The sequence below is a fragment of the Dermacentor andersoni genome, chromosome 6 (assembly GCF_023375885.2).
Source record: "Dermacentor andersoni chromosome 6, qqDerAnde1_hic_scaffold, whole genome shotgun sequence".
NCBI classification, from domain to species: domain Eukaryota; kingdom Metazoa; phylum Arthropoda; class Arachnida; order Ixodida; family Ixodidae; genus Dermacentor; species Dermacentor andersoni.
Window position 1 is genome coordinate 74,534,389 of NC_092819.1, and position 23,014 is coordinate 74,557,402.

The 23,014-nt window shown below is 46.0% G+C and overlaps 1 protein-coding gene across 1 annotated transcript in view; it reads left to right on the plus strand.

The window, feature by feature from the left end:
• Window positions 1-23,014, plus strand: part of LOC126522379 (uncharacterized) — a 91,371-nt gene that overhangs the window by 24,539 nt on the left and 43,818 nt on the right. Inside the window, exons 7-12 of the mRNA XM_050171116.3 lie at window positions 1,735-1,863; window positions 10,958-10,996; window positions 11,640-11,771; window positions 15,197-15,241; window positions 17,324-17,440; window positions 19,949-19,987. Coding sequence (XP_050027073.2) covers window positions 1,735-1,863; window positions 10,958-10,996; window positions 11,640-11,771; window positions 15,197-15,241; window positions 17,324-17,440; window positions 19,949-19,987 — 501 coding nt within the window. The remainder of the gene's footprint in view (window positions 1-1,734; window positions 1,864-10,957; window positions 10,997-11,639; window positions 11,772-15,196; window positions 15,242-17,323; window positions 17,441-19,948; window positions 19,988-23,014) is intronic.

Genomic DNA, 23,014 nt, shown 5'->3' on the forward strand with positions numbered 1-23,014 from the left:
CCATCATAGTGGCTCATACCCCTACACTAGAGTGTTATGCCTTGCATATTGCAATCACTCAGTTCAGCCCTTGGGCGCGGCCGGGCAGCCACCATTGACCTTTAGCGCAACCACGTGACGTGCCGTCACGACAGCCGGAGGAAAAGCTGGGCCCCAACTCGCAACGCAACGCAACGCGCGCAATATGCAACGCATTCTTGGCTTAACCAAGCTAAGCCTGGCCATTTTTTCATAGAAGCTCTCGGCTTACCAGCGGCCATATTTTCGAACATCCTAGTTCCCTTCGTCCTTCGTCATATGCTAGGACATGACTCGCACGTCGCAGCGCTGCCTCTATTGCCATAATCGGCCACTAGACGCACCACCAGGTGATCAGACACAAAGCAAGTAAAATAAGGGGTAATGTTAAAAAAAAATTGAATTATGGGGTTTTACGTGCCAAAACCACTTTCTGATTATGAGGCACGCCGTAGTGGAGGACTCCGGAAATTTCGACCACCTGGGGTTCTTTAACGTGCACCTAAATCTAAGTACACGGGTGTTTTCACATTTCGCCCCCATCGAAATGCGGCCGCCGTGGCCGGGATTCGATCCCGCGACCTCGTGCTCAGCAGCCCAACACCATTAAAAGGTAATGTTGCCCGCCACAGTAGCTTAGTAGCAATGGCGTAGCGTTGCTAAGCACTAGGTCGCGTCCTCGAATCCCCGCCGTGGAGGCCGCATTTCGACGGGAGCGAAATGCGAAAACGCTCGTGGACCTATATATGTGCACGTTAAAGGTCACCAGGTGGATGGATGGATTAATAGAAAAACTTTATTGATGTCCATCGTCACGTGCACTAGCACGTAGCGGGCCGCTTCCAGGTCGGGACAGAAAGGCCTAGCCTCTCCGCCACGTCGCGGGCCCGTTGGACTGCCCACAGTTGGGCAAAATTATTCTAGAATCCCCTCCGAAACGGTGCACCCCTTAATCATAAGGTGGTTCTGGCACGTAAAACCTCACATTTCTTTTAAATGTAACGTTACAAAATACGAGCCCTCTTAGATATGTGCAAAGAAATTTCGTTTCACTGCCATTATCGCCTTTTCCGCCACGAAACATCAGCTGTTGCAATTGGGCGCAAATCCGCGACTCGTGATCTAAAAAAAAGAAAATGAAAGAAACAGCTGTTGAAAGGCGAATTCACACACCGCATCACGCCGGCGGAATTCACTGCGCGAGCGAGCCTGGCCGGATTCAGCGACAATGCACCGCAATCATTTTCAGGCCTTCTAGCCAAGCTGGTCCTAGCCGGAATTGATGCAGCTGAGCATCGGCAGCGGCATCCTTCGCCGAAATCGAGGCCACGCGATCCCCTTTCGTTGCGTGATTCTGTCGCCGGTCACCATGGCTGGCGTCAGCCTTGATTCACACAGCCATCATCCGCCCCCTCCCGTCAGCGCAACGGCGCCCGTCAGGAGGGAGCGTTTACTAGCCGGCTTACCCTCAAAAACGGGACGCCGGCAATGTTAATAGCATCACGCAACGTCGTAGCCGAGCCATTGTTTAATAAGATAAAGCAGCGAAGTAAAAGCTCTGCTCTTTCCTGGCAGACGCCTGTGCCGTGATATTGAAGGTACGCAAGACGTCTGTGTGAATCAGGCCTAAGGAAGATAACGGATGCCCGGTAGTTGTATGGCATTCAGTGATCTCTTCCAAGGCTGTGCCACCGCAGAGTCCCTCGTTTTCTACAGGAACAGCGCGAGTACCGTCAACTCCTGCCCGAATGCCAGAGAAAGCTACTCCCCGGACTCGACCCCGAGGAGCTACAGGAGACACTCGACTCGGCGCTCGAAAACGGGAATCTCAGCCTTTACGTTCAGGTAAGCCCTCTGAAATCTCCATTTCAACTGCTAACGCCCGCCGGAATTCTCACGACTTCGTCGTGAAACTTCGCAACACCATGAAATAATTACACGTGTTATACAAGCCCTACCGCACCTCTTGTGGTTTCAGTCAGCGACGACTTGTCTAAGTGCACGCGTATTTTTGTTCGATGCGATCGCGTCCGCAAATTTCTGCACCCTCCCTACAGGAGACCATGCAAAATCCTCCGATGGAGCCCACTACATGTCACGGCTAACATCATCGGCCCGGCAAAAGGCACAGCCTTCAATTGCCTCAAACCAACCCAGCTGCGGCATAATCGGCAAGCACACCCATGTAGCTTGTCGCTCACGTGTGTGCGGAAACCTGCCTTCATTTGAATGGAATGGTGGAAGTTTAGCGCGGAGAAGAGTTCGACCACTGACACCTCCGCCGTGGTAGAAGAACGCTTGCAAACTGCAGTTTGTGTACGAGGTTCACCGAAAGCGTTGTAAGCTGTCAATGCAGTGCTATCAGCGTCATTAGAGCGACTGATGGCGGTGCCCATGCACCCGCAGTTGTAAAACAATCCACCATCATTTATGCCGGTGTCTACAGTTAGCTATAGCGATGATCGCTTTCGTTGTGTTAACGCATCAGGCGCATGAACGCGAATTTTGAAAACGGTACTCAGTGCCCTCATCTAGAGGGCTCCTTTCAGGCCACGAGGCTTTGAAAGTATGCACTTTTTTATATCTCAGTAGAACCGATGTCTTACTGTGAACGTCTTCGATTGAGGGGTGTGGCTTCTTGTGTCCGTATGTGTCTTTCTCCTGTCCTTGCTTACTTTTCTTTTCACCCCTCCCCCCCCCCCCCCATAAGGTACGTTATCAAATCGTAGGCTGCTGAGGTTTATCGTAGTGCCATTATTTCTTTCCTTCTACGGCTCAAGAAACGCGTGCGAAACAAAATAATGCCGGCTCTACAAGCCACGTATTTGTATCAGTAGTAGAAGGGCAACTCCAGAATACACGCTCAAGACAGGGCCAATCTGAAACCTGAGATCGCATCATTTGTGATTTCAAACAAGTATTGTCGTTATTCCTTACATCCATCAGCTCTCACACAACCTAAAGAAAGTAGCACACTGTGGAAACGCAAGGGCTGTCTTTTCAGCGCCCAAGAAGCTAGGAAACCTTTCCTTTGTAAGAAGGCAAATCCGGCAAGAGCGTAGAAAGCTGAGTTTGCAAAAAAGCATAAAACAATGTTTTCATATGGCAGAACATCTGTTATTTACTGCATTCCGATGTACAGCAGGAAAAACTATGCTGGCGACACCATTATATGCCATAACGAATGCTTAACAGAACACATTAGCAAGGTTAACGAAGTGCCACATGACGGTTTTTCCGCACTTCAGCCTCAGGTGTGCTGGTGCCGCGCAATGCTTAATAAGGCTTCTTGCTATTTTATGAAAATATAAGGTACAAGAACGACTTTATCAGCTTAATTGTAGTAGCTGAACATGTCGACCCAGTTGGCAAATTGTGCATAAGGAACACGTTTAAGATGGTTGCACCCTTTGGGGTGCATATTTGCCCCAGAATGATAATCATCATCTGCCTTGCTTTTGTTTCCTTTCTTGAAAACTCGGCGCTTGCTACTTTCCTGTCGAGAGTGCTGTGTCACGCTGATAACGCGCAAGCCGTTCGTCACTTCAAACTACCGGGCTCGCAGCGTTAAAGAAAAGAAATGCGAGTAAGACCGATGAAGATTATTGTTGTGGACAAGCTATGGGCCCCGAAGGGTGAACACTTTTTAAGAGTGAAGCTGTCAATATGGCCGACTCCAAAATGCTAGACTTTCACGCCAGCTCTGATAAAACGATATGGTAGCATTTGTTTCGTAACGTCTTTCTGTAGCTAGTCTTTCTTTTTTCGTCAGTTGGCTGCTTACACGAGATCTATTGTCACGGCGTGATAAAAAAATTTTCACCCTGCAATAAAAGCAGGGTCGCGTTTGCGCTGTCAGCGATGTAAAGCAAGATATCCAAAACTGTGGAGCTTGGCTACATTGTCAAGCAGAGCGCTGTCCTATGTCTTTCTTTTTTGGTTACTGTCGCTCTCTTCGCAGTTATCCTGTTGGACGATATGTGTCAAGTAGCCGAAAGGAACACGCTGTTAGCTACATAGTTCATGTTTTTTTTGTGTGTGTGTTCATGTTGTTGAAAGGTTCATGTCTCGTCCTTTATGGTAGCCTATCAAGACGTGGTGCTTAAGTCACTGCAGTCTCCGGGTGGAGGGGTGGTAAATAAACTCACCTGGCGTGCGTTTAAAACAGTGATTCCAACCCTAGGCAAACTTCCGCAGATCTAGAAATTTTAGGCTTCTTTAGGGAAAGAGGCCGATTTATCCAAATTGTAGGAATCGCACCGCTGGCACGAGTTGTTGGGGTCTCGGTGCTGACGCCCGTTATTGCCAATGGGTCGCAAGCCCCAAGGGTAGCGTTGGCCTGGCGGCCTGGGGCACAGGAAGCATCCGAAGGTCCCGGCAAAGCAAGAGAAGACTGGTAACAGAACAACTTGTTTATTCTAACATAGCAAAAGAGCGGCCGGTCAGTTCGACCGAAGTGGAGAGACGGGAGAGCACGTAACTCAACAGTACAAATCGGAGCCTCTCTCCTGGCGTCCGGGGGCAGCTGCTCTTATACTCTCGGCGTCGCGGTCCAAAAGGGAAGGTCACGGGATGAAGGTCACGGGATGAAGGTCACGGGACGGCGGAGCATGAGCCCACGACGGCGCGCACGGTCGAGCCGAGAGACCTGCTGAACCGAGTGCAGTGACGCATCGCCAACCCCCACACACGACGGCGCGAACGGTTGAGCCGAGAGACCTCCAGGCTCCTCATTCGGGGAACTCCGCTCCCCGGCTGCCGCGCTTTGACAAGCGAGGGCACACACACACACACGCACACACGAAGACACGTGGCACTGAAACACGCCTGGACACGCTTGGCGGGTAGGCGTTGCGGCGGCGTCGGACGGGCCAAAATGTCCGCCGCTTTGAACAAAGCCCCGGCGTCCGTTGCATCCGCGCCGGCATTACCGCGCGTTGTAGGCGAAACGTAACAAAATGTATAATAGCGGCAACGTCGATAGATGCACGCACTTCGTGATAAAGCGTTGTTTTAATCTGATCATCAACACAGCACGCCGACAGCCAATCCTCGGCTCCTCGCCAACGAAGGTTTTCTTACTACGGAAAGGTGTGCTTTAGGACCTGATCAACGCATTAACTTTGCCGCATTATAAATGGCTGTAGTCGAGGACCAGTGTGAAAAAGCGGTGGGAAGGCTAAACACCACTTGCTTGAAGAATAAAGCCAGAGAGAGAGGTTTATTTCCGCAGAAAAACTGAGAGGTCGGCCTGAATACCTGCTACTCAGCATTGTGGAAGGGAAACGGGAGTAAAAAAAGAGGGAGAGAGGTGCTGTTCGTGAGGGTGAAGATGGCGGTGAGTGAACTTGAACAGCAAAGACTCATCAAAGACGCAAACCGTTGACTCTCGTGCAAAAATTTGATTACAGTTTTTACAACATCACGCCTACAAGAATCCGGCCAGGTCCCAATAGGACCTCTTCAGACTAACGTTTATTGGTATACGTGAGCAAATGTTGTAGCAGTGATTGCACAGAATATCGTAGGCAAATGAACAAGACGTGTTCTGTTGTTTCGGGTGCCTGGCACTACTCGCAGTCCGGACTGTCGGCACGGCAAGTAAGGTGTAGGTATCGCCGAGTGAAAGCCACGCCTAGTCGTAACCTGTGAACAAAGCTCACCTCACTTCTTTTGAGTGGTATTTTCACTAGTATGTTTGGGTCCAATACGTGAAGGCGTCCATGACGGGGAGTCGGCAACGCCCAGTACGTTCTAGTGTTTTCGTACAATAGTGTATACCCTGGAGCATTAGTGTCCGGTCGAGTAAATGGGATGGACACTTTTATGGTATTATTGTGGGTCATCTTTGCCTCTTCATCACACAGCTCATTTCCATATAAGCCACAGTGCCCTGGAATCTATCGAAACGCTATATACGATGGCAAATTCTCAGGGCGATTAGGTGTGGCCTTCACGCGGCGCTACCTACATCTCATCAGCCGGGCGGACAGTCCGAATTGTGAGGAATGCGGTATTCCTGAGACGATAGAACACCTCTTGTGCATCTGCCTGCGATTTGATGTAGAAAGAAAATCGCTAACAGATATCTTGTCAAAATTTGCCGTTGGACCATTAACTGAAAAGGTTCTTTCTGTTGGGACCTTCGCCTGATCATCGTCATCAGCCTGCTAGTCTGAAGGCTCTCAACAAATTTTTCCATGAAAGCGGACGGGACAAGAGGCTTTCAAGAACCTTGGAACGTGCAAGATTCTCACCACTATCTTCATCCTCATAATCAACGTCCTCTTTATTCTTTCTACACCCTTTCTCCTTCCCCGAACGCCGAGTAGCAGGTCAGAACATTGATTCATACCGACAACTCAGCTTTTCTATCATGATAACTGCCTCTCTCTCTCAGGGCGAAATTGTGTAATTTCACCACACCTATAGCAAGGAGCCATTAGGTCCTCGTTTAAGAGCAGAATTAAACGCTTGCCGCGCTGGTTCTTGGTCGCAAAATATAGTCCATACTTTAGGCGGGTGATTCGATATAAAATGGACTGCTTCACGGATGGCTAAATCTGCAGGCGTTGGTGCAGTTTAGTCGTCGAGTCGAAAGCACTTACAAATTGTCAAATACGGAATTACGGATGCCCCTGTAGAATAGACTGAGACACTAATCTGTCAGTATACAGGGCCGCTGCATGTAAAGTAAACCCGATATTTCAAGAATGTGTTCAACCGTAGCTCGGTAAAACCAATGCCTAACGGTTTCCGCCATGTGGTGCTTCTCAACGTCTTTTGTTATATTCCACTTATTTAGTCAAATAACTGATATCAATGTAACTCAAATTATATCAAATTTTTAATATACACTTTACGGCCAAGTGCATCTTGTTACGTTGTAGAGGGGGTTCAGAAACGACCGGTCCAATTTTCTGTTGCATGCTTCATGGTGACCTTTCTTATTGCATTTAAAGGAAGCCCGTGAAATACAAAAAAAGACGCAGTTTTGCACGGAAGACAGTGTCGATTGTGATAGCAAATTAGTGTACAGCTATAAGAAGTAAGGATACTATAACTTATCGGCACTGTAAACTTGTAAACACTCGCTTACTAGCAAAATTAGCAAGCATGGTGTCACGCGCGCACAAGCAATCATGAACGCATCTCACTCGATGACCGCGGATACTCGCTGTCCAAACGCTGTAGTGAGGAAGCGCGGCAGCAGCAGCACGCGAATTGACCATCGTGCTGCCCCTCGCTTCAACGCGGACTAAGCGGCGAAAACACAGCGCAGACGAAGCTATAAGGACTCGGTGGACTCTGTCATTTTCCCAGATCGCTTTCAAGACAGGGCCCGCGCGGCCGTGCCATACGCAGCAGCCGCCGTAATAGAATGTCCCCCCCCCCCACGGGTGCCTTTCATGCGACCGAAGAAGGCGTGCTTCCTCCCCTTTTTCTTCCCTGCGCGTGCAATATTGAATTGCCATGGTCAGCTCGCCCTCGCATGCTTTCACTCCCACAAATAGCATTCGGTGCGCGGGGACGATGTTATCGCCGTTGAACTTTATGCGGAACATCACGGCAACGGCAACGACAGCGGTAGATTTGCGCCTGGAGTGTCGCAATAATTGCTATCGCAATAAAAAACCGCGTGACTGTACTAATGCGCTGTCGTATTGCAGCGCTCTCAACCATGCTACGAGCGAAATAACCGTTGGCGCGCACCGTGGCGAAGTCAGCGGCTGCGGCTCGAGGCATTAGCTTTACGGTGCATGAGTACCTTCCACGGCGGCACACGGAAAGACGGGTCGCCGTCTTTTATAAGCGAACAGTCCACGCGCGCGGTTCTCTTTTTTTTTTAGCACTGTTGAGCGCGCTGCAATACGCAGAAAGAAAACGCAGAAAAAGATTACCATCCAGCATGTACGTTGCCATAAAAAATTGGATCAGTCCTTTCGGAATTCCCTCTACGACGTACCGAAAAGAACTTGGGCTTAAAGCGAATGTTTAGAATTTTGCATAACTGATCTTACGAGTAGTTAATCCACTAATTATTAGGACTATGAAAATACTCTCAGAAGCGCCAAATGACAACAAATAATATGTGGTTGGTTTCATTCAGCTGCGGTTAACCACTTCTTTTTTTAAATCGTTCGTTCAAGTTACATGAAAACACTCTTTATAATATGTGCGTGGAAGTGGCATATTATGCAGAAATATGGGATAGGGCAAATTGCCTACGACCACACGAGTGCATACGTGGCTTCTTTAGTAACTCCCCGAATAGACAGGTGCGCCACAGGTCTTGATAAAGCCCATACTGGTGTATATACGCTCACTACTTTCACGGGAGCAGAAGCTGGTGGATTGAGAAAAAGAGCTTTCTGAACGCGAAATGTTAATCGTCAAAAGCGGATGACGTTCGCGGCGGGTCAACTGTCGAAGATGCAGTCTTAGACATTTGGAAGGGAGGTAAACGTCTATTTGGCAGACGCGTGCTTCAGCAATCGTTCCCTTGGTTGAGGTGCAGCGTGGCAGTCCTAGACATATTCGCAATGCTTGAGCTCGTAAGGCCTCCAGTATACGTAGGCAGGAAGGACAAACGTTTGTCGCGATCGGTAAGCTTTACTGTAGGTAGCCTGCGAAAAGTGTCTCATACAATTGGAGCAATGATCGCTCTGATGGACCCTATTTTATTCCTGCGACATATCTAAGCATGTGTATCAACCTGTTTAGCTTAGACTGGAGCATGTTCACGTGGTTAGACTAGGACAAGTTTAGCTCAATGATCCCTAAACATCTGTGATGCATTACAGATGGCATTACGTATGGGTGTGTCGTCAATTGTAATCTGATACTAGGCGCATGGCGTTGCACGTACGCACAACCGCTGAACACTTAGCAGTCGCCAACTGCAGACCTCGCAGATGCAAAAGAAAATGGCCTCCGATCCACGCTGAAAAGGTGATTGGACAGCGAAGCTGTGCACAGCAACTATAACGACTACCCATTGCGACGTAGGTATAAATTATTCACACCGTGGTGACATTCACATGTAATTTACCTAATTATTAGCCTAAGACGTTTCGACGGCCTGCAACTTGGCTTGCGCCGCTTATTCGTGCACCTACGAAGAGTGGGCCAGAGATGAGAAAAATTCGCCGCGCCTCGTGTGGACGCTGCTCTTCAGGAGGGCTCACTGCACGTGTCCTTCCCATAGCACTGTCGTAACGCAAATCAATTGCTAGGCTGGTTCTTCTCTTACGTATGAAAGTGTAGTTATACGTCACTCCCTGCTTCGTGTACTACGTTCAAGCTGCTGCCGTCGTGGCAGCTTGCGCAACCGCAGTCTTTGCCTGGAAACTTATGCGGGTAGTGCTACGTGCTTGGCATTGCATGTAGGTGCAGGAGTGCCTCATCGATTATGTGTTTCGGATGATCGTTTTGAGTTTGTTCTCTATTGAAACTTAAGCTGTTATCTTATATGCGTGATTCCTAAGAATGTATGCGCTGTTCGCTTTATGTTCCTGAGTGTGTTTCCTGCCTTACGGTGGTATGAGCCACTGCGTTTGCGGATATGAGCCATTCATGATATTTTTTTCTCGGCGCTATGCCACAATGAAATCCCGGGTCCTATTCATAGAGAGCTTCACTGTGAAACTTTTAAGTGGCAGGCGCTGCATATTGCAGTCTTGCACGAAATTGTGGTCGTGAAACACTTGAAATCCATGTGCAGATACCGTCAGTGGAAAGACTCATTCTGAGAGTTTCTTGCACTATACCAGCAAGTTAAATGATAGTTATATTGAAAAGGGTAGGACTGCGTACGCCTCCTTGAGGAACGCCGTGACGGACTTGATGGTGGCGGGTCTCCCCATCCGTCGTCGTCATAAGGATGGCACGGCCTGCAAGTTAGTTCATGATCAATTGAAACATTCTGCCTCTAATTCCTAGTTCCTCAAATGCATCGAAAATGGTGTCATATTACACATTGTCCTATGCGCCTTTGTCGTCCATAAAGAGTGCTCCTGACAAGCGTCGACGTTTCTTTTCCTGTTTGACGGTGGAAACCAAGTCAATCCCGCTGTCAATGGGGGATGCCCCTTCGTGAAATCCCGTCAGCTTCTCTCGCTAGAGATCGCACTTCTCAAGAAACCATTCCAATTTCGTCAACACCATCTTTTCCATGATGTTACTCACACACCTTGCTAGGGCAATGGATCTGTAGGATAATATGGCGCGGGCTGACTTGCCAGGCTTCAGAAGAGCCATGATGCGACCGGCCTTCCAGTTGTCTAGCATGGTACAAGAGTGCTACGAGGCAGCCAACGCTAATGGTGTGCGTACAACAGAAAGCAGATCACGCGTCGTATTCATCAGCTGTCGAAGCATGGTCTGTACCTTCACTCCATCAAGCTGGTTGTAAGCGAGGCATACCGTAGAATCCTTATGCGTACGACCCTTGTGGGAAACTAGCAACGGCAGGGAAGGCCAGGCAACCTCAGAGTCATGCTGCAGGTGCCCAATCCCTGGGAACACTCCAGATGATTTTGAAAATCCGGCAGTGGTCGCCTTTTCATGAATTCGATGCGCTTGCTGACTGTGGCAACGGTGGTGCAGGCAAGCTGCGAGGTGGCAGTGGCGCCTCCAGATTCTGCGGTCCAGGTCGGCTCTTGGGACGCTGATGCTTGTGCCGCGAGCGATGTCGATGTCGGCGCACAGATTTAGCTGCCTCTCTGCGGAATAAACTAACGCTCATAGTTTGCGAGGGGAATAGAAGCACATCGCTGGATTGTTGGTGTGCTTGCACCGTGGACCTATACGGGCTAGAAAAAGTATCGCGTAGCTGAAAACACATTTGCCTGATGTATTTCGGCTAATAACTTACTGCGAGACTGTGCGCGTAGTTCAAGACAATACACTGCAAATTGCCTTTGTTTTGCTGTTGCAGATACACACGTGCGTCTACCTCGAGACGACTAAAGGACAGGTAAGCATACATCCGGCGCATTACTCGGCAAATATACAGATATCACTTTACCTCAATTGTCACTATCTTTTGTACGTTCTATTTTCTAGGGATAAATTTTATGTACCATTCCGAAATATTTAGAGGAATTGTTGGATGACGGTTGATTGAGTTTAGTCAGCTTAGGCTGGGGTCCAACACCGATATCGCTATTAAAATGGAAGTGTATAAAGTACCTTCATAAATTATGCTCAAGCAATTATATATATATATATATTGCAGTAAAGCGTAAGCATCTAATTACAGTGAATGGAAGAAATTGAGTTTTGAAGTGCTTCGACAATACATTGTTAACTGCAAAGTCAGATATTTAATTCTGAGTAAAAAAAATTAATCGTGATGCGTTACGGCCACATGAATTTCATTGATGGAATAGAATCATGCGATAGCGGTTAGATAGCAGCACACCTACGTGGGTTAGTAGGATTACAATGCTAATCGCACTAGAACACTACCTTGCGGTACCCCCCCAACTTACAACATTCATAAGACTGATTACGTGACCACTCTTCAGGCATCCAAATTTATCGAAGTCATCACCCAGACCGCCCTGTCAATTTTTTGTTTGCCTTAACCTAATGTACGTTTTCTTTACCGCCGCCAGTGGGAGCTGCAGAACTTCCACGTGGTTCAAGCGTGCGCTCAGCAGGTGTACGACAACACCACTAACGAAGCCATGAGGTCCCAGCTGCTGGCCGAATATGAGAAGTACATGGACAACGCGACCATAGAAAAGGTAAGAGCCGAGTGGCAGCCTACGAGTAGGGAGTTCTTTCGCGACGACCTGGTTACGCCTTTTTACAAGGCAATAGATCGGCAGATCCCGGAATTTCGTGTTTTACTGTTTAGTTCAACTTATGCGTTTTCTTTACTCAACTGATAAGCAATCTTATGCCTGAGCTGCCCCTCTAAGGAACAAAGAAACAATTGCAGCGTACACAGTGTGTCTCAAAATGCCCGGTCGTTGCCACTTTGCTGACATGGTTGCCGGGTTCCTGTAAGCTATCAGCAATAATGGCATCTGCCTAACAGGTCCTATGCATTATTCCGCTCCTGAAATGGAACACAGTAAGCTACTCCATCCATGCACTACACAGATGGGTCGTGGTACTTCTTATCACGTCCACGTCGTTTCCGCGTTTTCGTCATCGTTTTGTCAGTCGTAGCTGTGTTACGCAAACAAGAATACAAGACGTGAAAAGCAAGGGATAGACGCAATTGCTATTGATTCATAGCAACTAACCAGCTCGCATTGCTTGGTAGGTTACCTGTCGTCTTAGCTTACCTGTCGTGTGTTTACGCTATGCATCCCAATATGCAATACCAACTAGCTAATCAGAATGTAATGTTGCCTAATTGACATTGCAAAGAAAACAGACTTTCATTTCGCATCCAGAGCAGTATATGATAGGCGTAGTAAACCTTGCCACACCTTCATTTGTGCGGGGCATGAATACAGAAGTATGCTACTTCGTGCTTTGCAAAGCATTCTTCTGAAGCCCCTGGCGGCACTTACGTTTGACCAAGTAGATTAGTTTGAGAATGCAGACGGCCTACAACTAATATCATCCTAAATATGCTCTGTATGAAAGCCTATAGCTCTCCTGCATCTGAAGCCTTGTGTGGTGCAGAAAATAGCGATTGTACTAAAGAGCGAGCTGTCTGTTAAGCGCATGCGCCGCTTTTTGTGTAGTTCGGAGGCACACGCTTTAAGAGGGTGGTAACGCCGATGCTAATTGAAGAGGAGCTAAGCGCCTGAACGCAGCTGACATTTGATGAAAAAAATATGCGGAAGCCATAATTCGTGTATCAGGTCCTTCATGTGATATTCTTTTATACGATAACGTTTTGTTATTGTACCTGACTGGTGGCTCAGGTGCGTTTATACAAAAGAGGTATATTATTTATATGTACAACCTATATATACGTGTGTGTGTGTGTGTGTGTGTGTGTGTGTGTGTGTGTGTGTGTGTGTGTGTGTGTGTGTGTGTGTGTGTGTGTGTGTGTGTGTGTGTGTGTGTGTGTGTGTGTGTGTGTGTTTGTGTGTGTGTTGCGATTGGTATTCTGTGAAAAAAAACGAGTCATTAGGGGACTTTTATCGTGTCTGGCATTCAGGTTAACGAACGCGGACTGGACGTTTTACCGGATGGGCGGAGGCGCAGGCATGAATTGCCTGCACTGTGCAGCAACCTGGCAGGGCAGAGTTGAATCAGCCAAATACAAATCTAACATTGCTGTAACCAAGTTTATCTTAGTGTGCTGCTGGCGTAAATTTTCTGCAGAAACGCGATTATGCAGCTGCCGAAAATTCACGCGAGCAGTGAAGTAGAATGCACTTGCTTACTGCAGTATAACATCTGTATCTGTCTGAGTGAGCTTTGCGCAACCAGGCGGCTGCACCGTGCAGGTCATTGATGCTTGCGCCTCCGCTCATCCGGTAAAACGCCCAGTCCGCATGCATTAATCCGAATACCGGACACGCTAAAATTCTATATTGTGTCCTTACGTTAATCGGCTTTGAATGTACGCTGCGTATGATGTGGCGAGGTACCCCCTCCAGCTGTAATGAAGCTTTTTTGACAGGTCTTGCTCCCCGATTTGTTGCGGAATAAATGCGATTCAATTGATTGAGTCTTTTACTGTCGCTTTCATGAGAAAGTAAAGTGATTTATTTTTCAGCAGAAGCATAGTCTGCGCATGATTCGAAGTCAATAAATTTAGAAACGAAGGTATTGGAATTATATCCCTTTCTATACTATTGTGCCCAGTATGAGCTAACACGTGCGACCACAGCGCTTTCACGTTGTAGCTCATTGTGAGCGCGTTAGTACATGATAGACGCTGCCCCAACTAACGTTATCAAAAATTAAAGATATACGGTTGGGATATTGTCAAACGTGATCAAAAGCATGTAGTTCGTTAATCTACTGAGCAAATTTCACAATTTTCAGCCCCTTCTTTGGCATAGTAATTAGTCACAACTATTTTTGTATTTTCGTAGGTCAAATGAATAAGGAACCACATGCATTAAGAAATTGTAGAGTGCTCTGGAAGCGTATTAGAAACATTTAACTTTATATCTAATGCGATATAACATTTCGCCGCCGTAAAGAAAGCCAGTGATGTATAAATATCTGCAAGTGACGACGTAGGGTTACGTGCCGCGATCACAATAATTGTACGTTTTGATCGTTCGGGCCATGGCGGTCCTCTCAAACGTACTACACTACGATGAGCACCACCTTTAAGTTAACGCACCGCCAGAGATAAAGTGACAAGTTAGTGTAGCAGGTCTTAGTTTCAAAATTAATTCCAGCATTTACTCTCTATTGCACTGCCAAAAGCAACAGATGCGGCTGCATTTTCGGTATACGCGTAACGAAAATACTTATATCGTCGCGCTTTGTGCCTTTATTTTCGTAGCAGAGCATAAAAGCTATGTTCATTCATGCAGAGAATAAATGAGCGAACACTACAACTGCGGCGCTCAAGCGGGAAGTCCCATTGTTCGTGCTCACATTTCGCAGACTTCTTTTTTTATGACGTGCAAGTAAGGATTTCATAATGTGTAAAAATGTCAACACGGCTATAGTTGACGTTTTCCAGAACGCTCTACGATTCTCGCATGTGAGATTCCAATTGTTTTTAATAAGAGACTTGTCGAGTTGACCGTATGCAATTAACGGGCAAAATAGGATGTGGTTTGCTTCAGAGAGAGGCCAACACCAGACTTTTCGCACTGTCCACCTATAGCGCATTCGTAAAGAGCCGCTAAACCCCTCTGAGTACTCAGGTGGGCGAGCGGTTTGCTTTCACTCTTTCCTGCTCTTTGCGCACTATTCTAGAATACACGCAGATATTGCGTAAGAGTCAAACATCTAATTCGCGCCCGCTTCAGTTTCTTAAGAACACCGTCAGCTTCCGCGCATCAAGACTTCATGCTTTGTGTGCGGTTCCGGGACGTTAGGTAATCTCCATTTTCAGAATGCACTGCGTATTTTTGGGACCTTAGTTGCGCCAATTTAACATTTTTTTTCAGTTAGATAGTTTACAATATCTATAGGATTTCAATAGAGACTGCACTTATACACAGACTGCCGTCTGGAAACGCGCCAGCTTCGTAATTGTGCGTGCAACTCCATTCTTTCCATTTTCTTTCAGATCCTCGCATGCCACGCCAGACGTCTCTATCCTGAGGTGAAGAAGGTATGCACAACTCAACCGGACACGCAAGGCCAAACAGCTTCGCATTCGTGATGAAACTTAACATATGACTTGTACTGCGTACAGCAGATAAGCGGTCGTTATCCTCGCATGGAGAGTTGTTATCTGAGAGTAGACATACTCTAAAGGGTAGTTATCTGTTAGAGAATTGTTTTGGTATCCCATTAAAAAATGCGATACCGAATGATATGAAAAGCTGTGTAGGATGGCGGAGGTTTAGGTGGTGCCATCAGAAAATCTCAAAAGAAAAATATTTAAGATGCCTGGCGCATTACTCGGGTGCTAATTGCTGATCTCTGTGTAAAACTTTCAACAAGAAGTGATCATTATGATGATGATAAAAACGGAGGTGCAGCACAGCAAACGAAGAAATTGTCGCAGAAATCATCTCACAATATTTGTCGATGGTAATGCGATTAGCATTCCAGGAGTAATTAGCGGTAGGTATTGGCCTCCTAGCTGCGAACGTTTTCGTTGTTGCATAAATTAAGTTAAAAGCCGATTTTTCTTAACAATTTGGTTCTGCGGGAATAATAAGTATTATTCAATTTGTGATTGTGGATGACGTACTTTACGCTATGTATATAGCGTAAAGGAGTTTCAGGAAATTTTCAAAGTGATTTGCCCGTAGTGGGTGTCACGTCCAAATTTAATTTAAAACAAAGCAGTACAAATACTGCGAGTTCTAGAGGTATATATTTCTGCACCGACAAATACGTAATTGTGAATTAAAAATAAGTTTGGGGCTTGACATGCCGAAACCACGCTATAATTATGAGGGGCGCCGCAGTCGAGAACTCGGGATTAATTTCGCCCACCTGGGCTTCTTTAATGTGCACCCAATGCATGATATACGGGCGCTTTTATGCATCTCGCCACCATCAAAGGTTCATTGTGAATTCGTTCGAAAAGTTCACCACCTTGTGTGCATCAAATTGTCCTTCTAAAACAAGTACATGGCATAGTTGAATTTGAATGAACAGTAAACATTGATGTGCTTTCTTATCCAATTCTTGCCGAATCGTGCAAGATTCAGCGCGCTATGTCGTGATTTCACACTCTAAAAACTGGATGATCGACCTTTCACAGAGGAAAACGTTCTAGGACACTGGTCCAGACGGGTTTCGGCACTGAATGCATTAAGGTCTCTGCTGTAGTGCTCAAGAGCTTGCTAATTGTGCGACCGACTTTGAAAGTTCTGGCGCGTAGCATCGCGTTATAGTTTAAATTTTCCAGATTTTATGTTTTCATTAGTTGTTCCTTCTTTCACCTTTTATTCCCTTGACCCCTTTCCCTACTATAGGGTAGCAAGCCGGTACTTACACTGGCTAACATATATTTCCCTCCCTTTTGTCTCTCTCTCTCGCTCTCGTGTTTGCACAGTGGTTAGATGGTTGCAGAGACATAGTTACCCCTAATAATCTCACTAGGGGGCCCCATGTATGTAGGAATTAACTGGGTCTAACTGGAGAAGTTCGAAGTCGTATGCCTCGGGCTGCTTTGTCACTTTTATTCAAAACGCTAAGTTTGCTTTAAAACTGAATAAGAAGAAAATAGTGATGATAGTAAACATGATACTTTAACAAACGTAAACCTGAACACATTATAGAAAGACGATTTAACTTGCATGCAAAAAAAGGCCACCCTAAAACAGAATAAGAAACAAATAGTAATGATAATAAACGGACGCTTTGACAAGCGCAAACGGGAACACACGCAAGAACGAGAAGACATAGCACACGTGTTGCTGGACTGTCCCTCGTATGCCCAGCAAAGGCAGCCGTTACGCTCGAAACTCCGGGCTCTGGGCAATCATTCGTTATCACCGGGGATGATACTTGGACCATGACCTGTTAGTCCCCTTGAAAGGACAGCTTTCAGGGCATTGAAAAAGTATTTTATAAGTACCGACCCGGGCTTGAAGTACTAGCGACGATTTTGCGAAACTCTCCCATTAGAGTCACTTCGTATTTTCCAGTGCCTTCCTATAACCACTCTTTCAAACATGCCGCCCACTGTGACTTCCGCATCTCTCTCTTGCACGCGTCCGTTATCCGACGCCAGCAGGACGAGAGCGGCGAAATGGTCGTGCAGTGCCGATCGCCTGCGCTGCCCGGCCACGGAACCAAGAAGTTCCAGGACACCGAGGCCCTGCGCATGCGCAACATGGTAGCCCGACAGGTACGATGCAAAAATAAATTGAATGCTGAATTTTTTGCTTGTCAAAACCGCGATCTCATTACGAGGCACGCCGTAGTGGCGGAGTCCCAGATTAATTTTGACGACCTGGGATTCTTTAACCTGTAAAGAATGAACTGTGCATGAGTAAAATTTAAGAGGGAATGTGACGCGATAAATTCGAAGAAAACGTCAGCCGGGCACGTGGACTTGTCGCGGTAGGTTTTTGTGCCTTCCACCACGAAGTTGAGTGCACGCTCTTCCGGAAAGAACGGGATCGACAGCAACGTGCGGCGGTCGCACTGACACGTTCCAAGAATTGCCACAGATGCATACGCTGCGATGAACGACAAGGGTTACGAAAGCAGATCGGCACAAAAGCGCACCGCAGGCACGTACCCAAGTACAAGTACCCAGGAGGGTGGAAGGGGGTGGCCTTCTTCCCCTCCCCCCGAAATTAAGCGGCACATCCCCACACCCCCTTTCCTCCGACGTCACCACTCCTCACAAACATTCCTAAAGCGCAGCCAAGTCAATCTTGAGACTTCACAGCTATTCGGCGGATAAAATTTGCTGCCTTTTTCACTCCTTTTGGATGGCGGTAGTTATAGGCATCTCCTGGGGTGTGAGGGTCAGTTTTCTCATGGATTTCGTGCCCGCACGATTAACTCGAGATGCATTCAGTTGTCAACATCGATTCAATGGTCACGTGCATCGCCGTTGCTTCGTTAGTTCAACTTTCTTTGTTTAAACTGATCCACGTCAGGGACCACGAAAGGGATTCGGTTCGTAGTCAGCTGGCCTGTATGCTCGCGAAATGAGTTGTGGTCGGAGAAAACGCCAGTTGCCTTTAACTTTTCATTTTGCTCTGTTATTTCCTCAAGTGACGGCTCGCCACGACGCTGGCAGATCCTCGGAACCATATATCCGCGATATTGGTTAGATAAAGTGGAAAATAAAATAATGCGAAACAGCGTCCATCATCCTGCAATAACCCTTAAACACATAAGCAATATGACTGTCACCCATTACCTCGTCTGGTTTTTTCCTAATTGTACAGCCCTTCTTGTGCAATATTGACTGGAAACAAGAGTCGCAAGCAATTGAGAAATTAGGCGATCTACTAAGCGAGTTAGCCAAGGCAACAGCCAAACAGGAAGGAAAAGCGAAAAGTAACAAATTTAGCCGTTGTTTGTGAAAATGTTTCTGGATAAACATCTTTTCTTTTTAAAAAGTAGTAGAGAAAATGCCGCTGTAAGTGGAGAACAGATTAGTGTGTTTTGAATGACGTTTCTACAGTTATCAGTCAGGCCGCCTGACGTAGCCACTTCTCTGCTGTGCTTATGTGGTGTTTTTCTAACCTTCCGCGGTGCACAGTACGTCTAGAAGCGCAGCGTCCTGCGCTCTATGCCACTGCACGGGACATGGCGGCCACGCATCGTTACGCAACTTCCCAAACAACAATACGAGTCGGTTTTCGCACTTGGTAGAGCAGTAGACGACGGATCCAAAAGGACTGTGATTGTTTCGCAAATATATATTCCTCTATAATTATTCCAAAGCTAATTCAAGAAACGCTACTAGAAATCCTTATTTTACACTTTCCCTTGTCTACTCGTTCTTGGCAGTGTTCTTCCTGCGCGAGTCCATTTGATGTGGTTCCTTGTTTTCCAAGTAAAAGAGAGGTGTATATCACAGGCGTACCTGTGAGATACACCTTATTTCATTTCTTTTTTTTTTATTTTTGCGGGTTTACGTGTGTTTATGGCGAAGGGTGGGCATCATTTGCATTTATACAAGTAAAGATACCCCCCCCCCCCCCCCCCGAAAAAAAAATCCTGGGTACGTGCCTGGTGCACCGAGCGATTCTCAAAGCGCGCTATCAAGTGTACATAGAATAAAACCTACCGGTAACCGTTGGGTCGAGTACGTCTAGCGCAAGGGGACGTGTTGGGCCGGCTTTAGCGGCACTGATTTGAGAAAAGCGAGGGGTACGACTTCATGGATTGGCTCGGGAAGACTGGCTACGTGACGTCGTGCTTTCTCCTAGTTTTTCTTATTCAATGAAAAAAAAAAGAAGACTTTTTGTTTTCATCTTCTGTGACTGGGAGAAATTGTAAAAAGAAAGAAAGCAAATTCTCGCGGATAGAAAAGTTGTCGTAAACCCAGTGTTACTGTGAACTCGGCTACAGATAAGTTAATATAATCTCACGCTTACTTTTCTGAGACTGCACCTTAGTAGTTCGTTCATTTTTCGCTGTGGCTGCATACTAACCAGTGGAATATATGCCTTGAAAAAAAGTGCGAAATTTAATTTAACGCATAATTTGCTTCCAAGTGCAGCATCTTGCTTTGATGCCTTGTTAACCTGATGACTTTAAGAATGTGCAAAGTCAGACTAAGTATCTAAAGACGGAATAAAGCCGAAGCCACATAAATGCAATTAATTATTTTTTTATTTTCATCTGCGCACACTCTATAGCAATTTTTTTTTTTTCATTTTTACTACAGGTTGGAGAGTGCATTCGAAAGCGTTCCACGGTGACAGAGGTAAGAGTGACAGTAGTTTCTTATTTTCGTGCAGGGAAACACCTCTAAGAATTAAAAAAAACGACACACGCTCTTGCTTCTTGACACAAAGCACGAACGAATGAACTGAACGATATGTCTGCGAAATTGGACGATGTCATTTATCTTAAGATATGTCATGCTAGGCTTAGGGAATTTAAGTAAGCTATCATATAATAATTTACTGTTAACTAAATAAAATGCAGCAGTGTTTTAGTGTTGTTGTCGATAACACTTATCATGATATAAGAAGCAACCAGGGCATTCTTTCTAACGCATGAAGGCTTCTACCAAGAGGTCAGGAAAAAAATATGAATCGTCGACGCAGAATAAGAATCAGAATCGGCTTTATTCAAGACAAAAATGGCGATAATTACATGATAAGTATATACAGAAGGAGGTCCCGTAGTTAGAAACTGAAATGGGACCTCCTGTGCATTATGACTGGAATTAATAAAACAACAATGGCAACATGTGAAATTTCCGATAATAAAGGTTTTAGGAGACAAGGCACAAATAAACAGAAAAACATTAGATGAATGTATTAAGCAATAACAAGGCTTTGGATTAGACAACAAAAGGTGAAACTACAAAAAATTGTTTAAGAAGAAAAAAGAGAAATAAAAAAATGCGACAGACATATAGAGAAACAAAGTCAAAGTCAAAAATACAACACATAGTGCACTCAAATGGGAAAGTCAGAGGAAGCTAAAAGAAAATACTTAGGTTGTCTACGAAACCTGTGAGCTTTGAACAATTTTAAAGGGAATGGTAATGTGTTCCACAGAGATAAAGCTGAAAAGTGCAATGACTGCTTGCCATAGTTGGTGCGAACAATGGGTAAAATGAAGTTCATATTTCCTGCAAATCTACTATTATTTACATTAGTAAGGGATGTCTTTGGTATGATGGTTACTGGAATATCATTGTTTAGTGCCCTAAAAATAAATATGGCCAGGTTATATTTAACAAGATCAGTCACATTCAAAATATTATGTGTGTGTAACGGCTGATCTGCGCTTATGCTACGAGGTGAAAATTTTATTAGTCGAATAGCTCGATTCTGAATGACTTGCAACGAAGTTAGGTGACTGTTATAAGTGTTTCCCCATGATTTAATGTTATAGTTAATATGAGAAGGAACAAAAGCGTAATAAAGCGACTTGAGAGTTGAAAATCAGGAATATGGTCGTGCTTTGGACAAAACGCGTATTCCGTATGCCATTTTCTTTTTCACATATGAAAGTGTTACCACTTTGGCGATGTTCTCTCTATATTAAGCGATTAGTTTATCTCTTTGTCTTGCCTGACAGATTCTTCTGTTTAGCCACCGGCCACATTTTAGACATGAAAGAACAATTGGCCAAATTTTTGAGACTTCCAAGTTAGGAGAGTTGCTTCAAAAATGACTTTCTAGGACGCACTTTATTATTCAAGAAATATGAGTAAGCGGCCCAAAAGTAAGCGGCCCTGTGACTATTATTAAGCAATGGTTCTCTTCACATCGGTGGTGTTCAAATTGTATTTGCCCCTCACCAGGTCTGGCCATCTTGAGCGGATAAGCGCAAAGCATACAATGCGCGATAACGATCGTGTTTGCAAAGTATTACATCGCTATGCGCCGCGGAAAGGCCTGAAATTTCAATCCGAAAGCTGTTTTCCCTTTGCCTCGTGGCGACCGTGCTCCAAGCTAGACGGTGACGTACTCGTGTCCCTGCGGCTACGTACTTGTGTTCGCAGTGTGACGTCAATCATAGAGAAGCACGACTTCGAGAATTATTCAAGGCACAATCTGTTTTTTTGTGTGATTTGTTACTTGAATTGACGAATTGAAGTTTGGAGAAATAATAAAACACACAAACGAATTGTCTGCCTGTTTTTGTTTTACTTCGTGTCGAAGTAAGAAGCATGGTACTTCCGCTTCATCTGCCTGTTCCCAGGGTCATGCAGTCACGTGAGCAGGTGCCGAAACTGTGCAATTTTCCACCGTGTCCCAGCGTGTGATCATGCTCTGCGAGCCGCTTGTGTCTGCCTCGGTATTCGTGTAGCACTGAATTGCACCGCTAATCATGTGTCCTTGTGCACAGCGTGCAAAATTGTGCGCTGCGCGATGCGAGACAATCACAACAGCTCGCGCACGACGCCCTCAGTGTAAGTGCGCAGCGCCGCAGAAAAAAAAAGCGATAAAAAAATGAAGGCGGGGGCCGTGACGTATGCGTCATGCGATCCTCGAGATCCCGTATGGGAGAACACAAGGAAGGAATTTCGCTTGCGCAGGCTAGACGCGGCGAGTGGAGAGAGTGTCTCGCTTGGCAGTAGAGCTCGCCTCCCTAAATGATAGGTTCGCGGCACTGAAATATTCCTATCTCGGCTATTAATGAGCCGACTTGAAAAGTTTTTGCGGCAGAACGCTCCCTAGAGGACACGTAAGAACTTCCAGCGTATAGCCAACATTTGCTATGGGACCTGGTGAGGCGCCCTTTAACAGACTTGACATTGTGCTTACAAAATGCGTTTTCTTCAAAAGGCTGACTTCTATATGTCATAACGCTGCGATTTCTCGAATTTCGTTAAGATGTTTCATTTTTTTCGTTTTCATGTTTGCTGTCGTAGCAGTAAATTTATTTACAAGAACTGAAGATTACGGTAACATTAAGCAAGCAGCAGATGCATAATTAGAAAGCATCCATATAGAAAGATGCATCCATATAGAAAGATGCAGATACCAGAGCGGCCGGGCTCGCTTACGCAAAACAACAACACAACGCTTCCGGTTCTCATTGCTTTCAGACAAATCAATGCTACGCGAAGCTTTCAGGTGGATCAAGCGGCGGAACCGTATTTGACCCACCACAGCAAGTCTGGAGCTCGCGTTTGGCGTCCAGTACACCAGGCGTGCGCTCCAGGGCGGCCGTGGACCTGTAAAGGTCACGCAATTTTCGTCGCCGTGTTAGCATACGACCAAGCGCGCTTCCAAAAATTTAGTTGTCCTTTCGCGAGCTCAGAGAA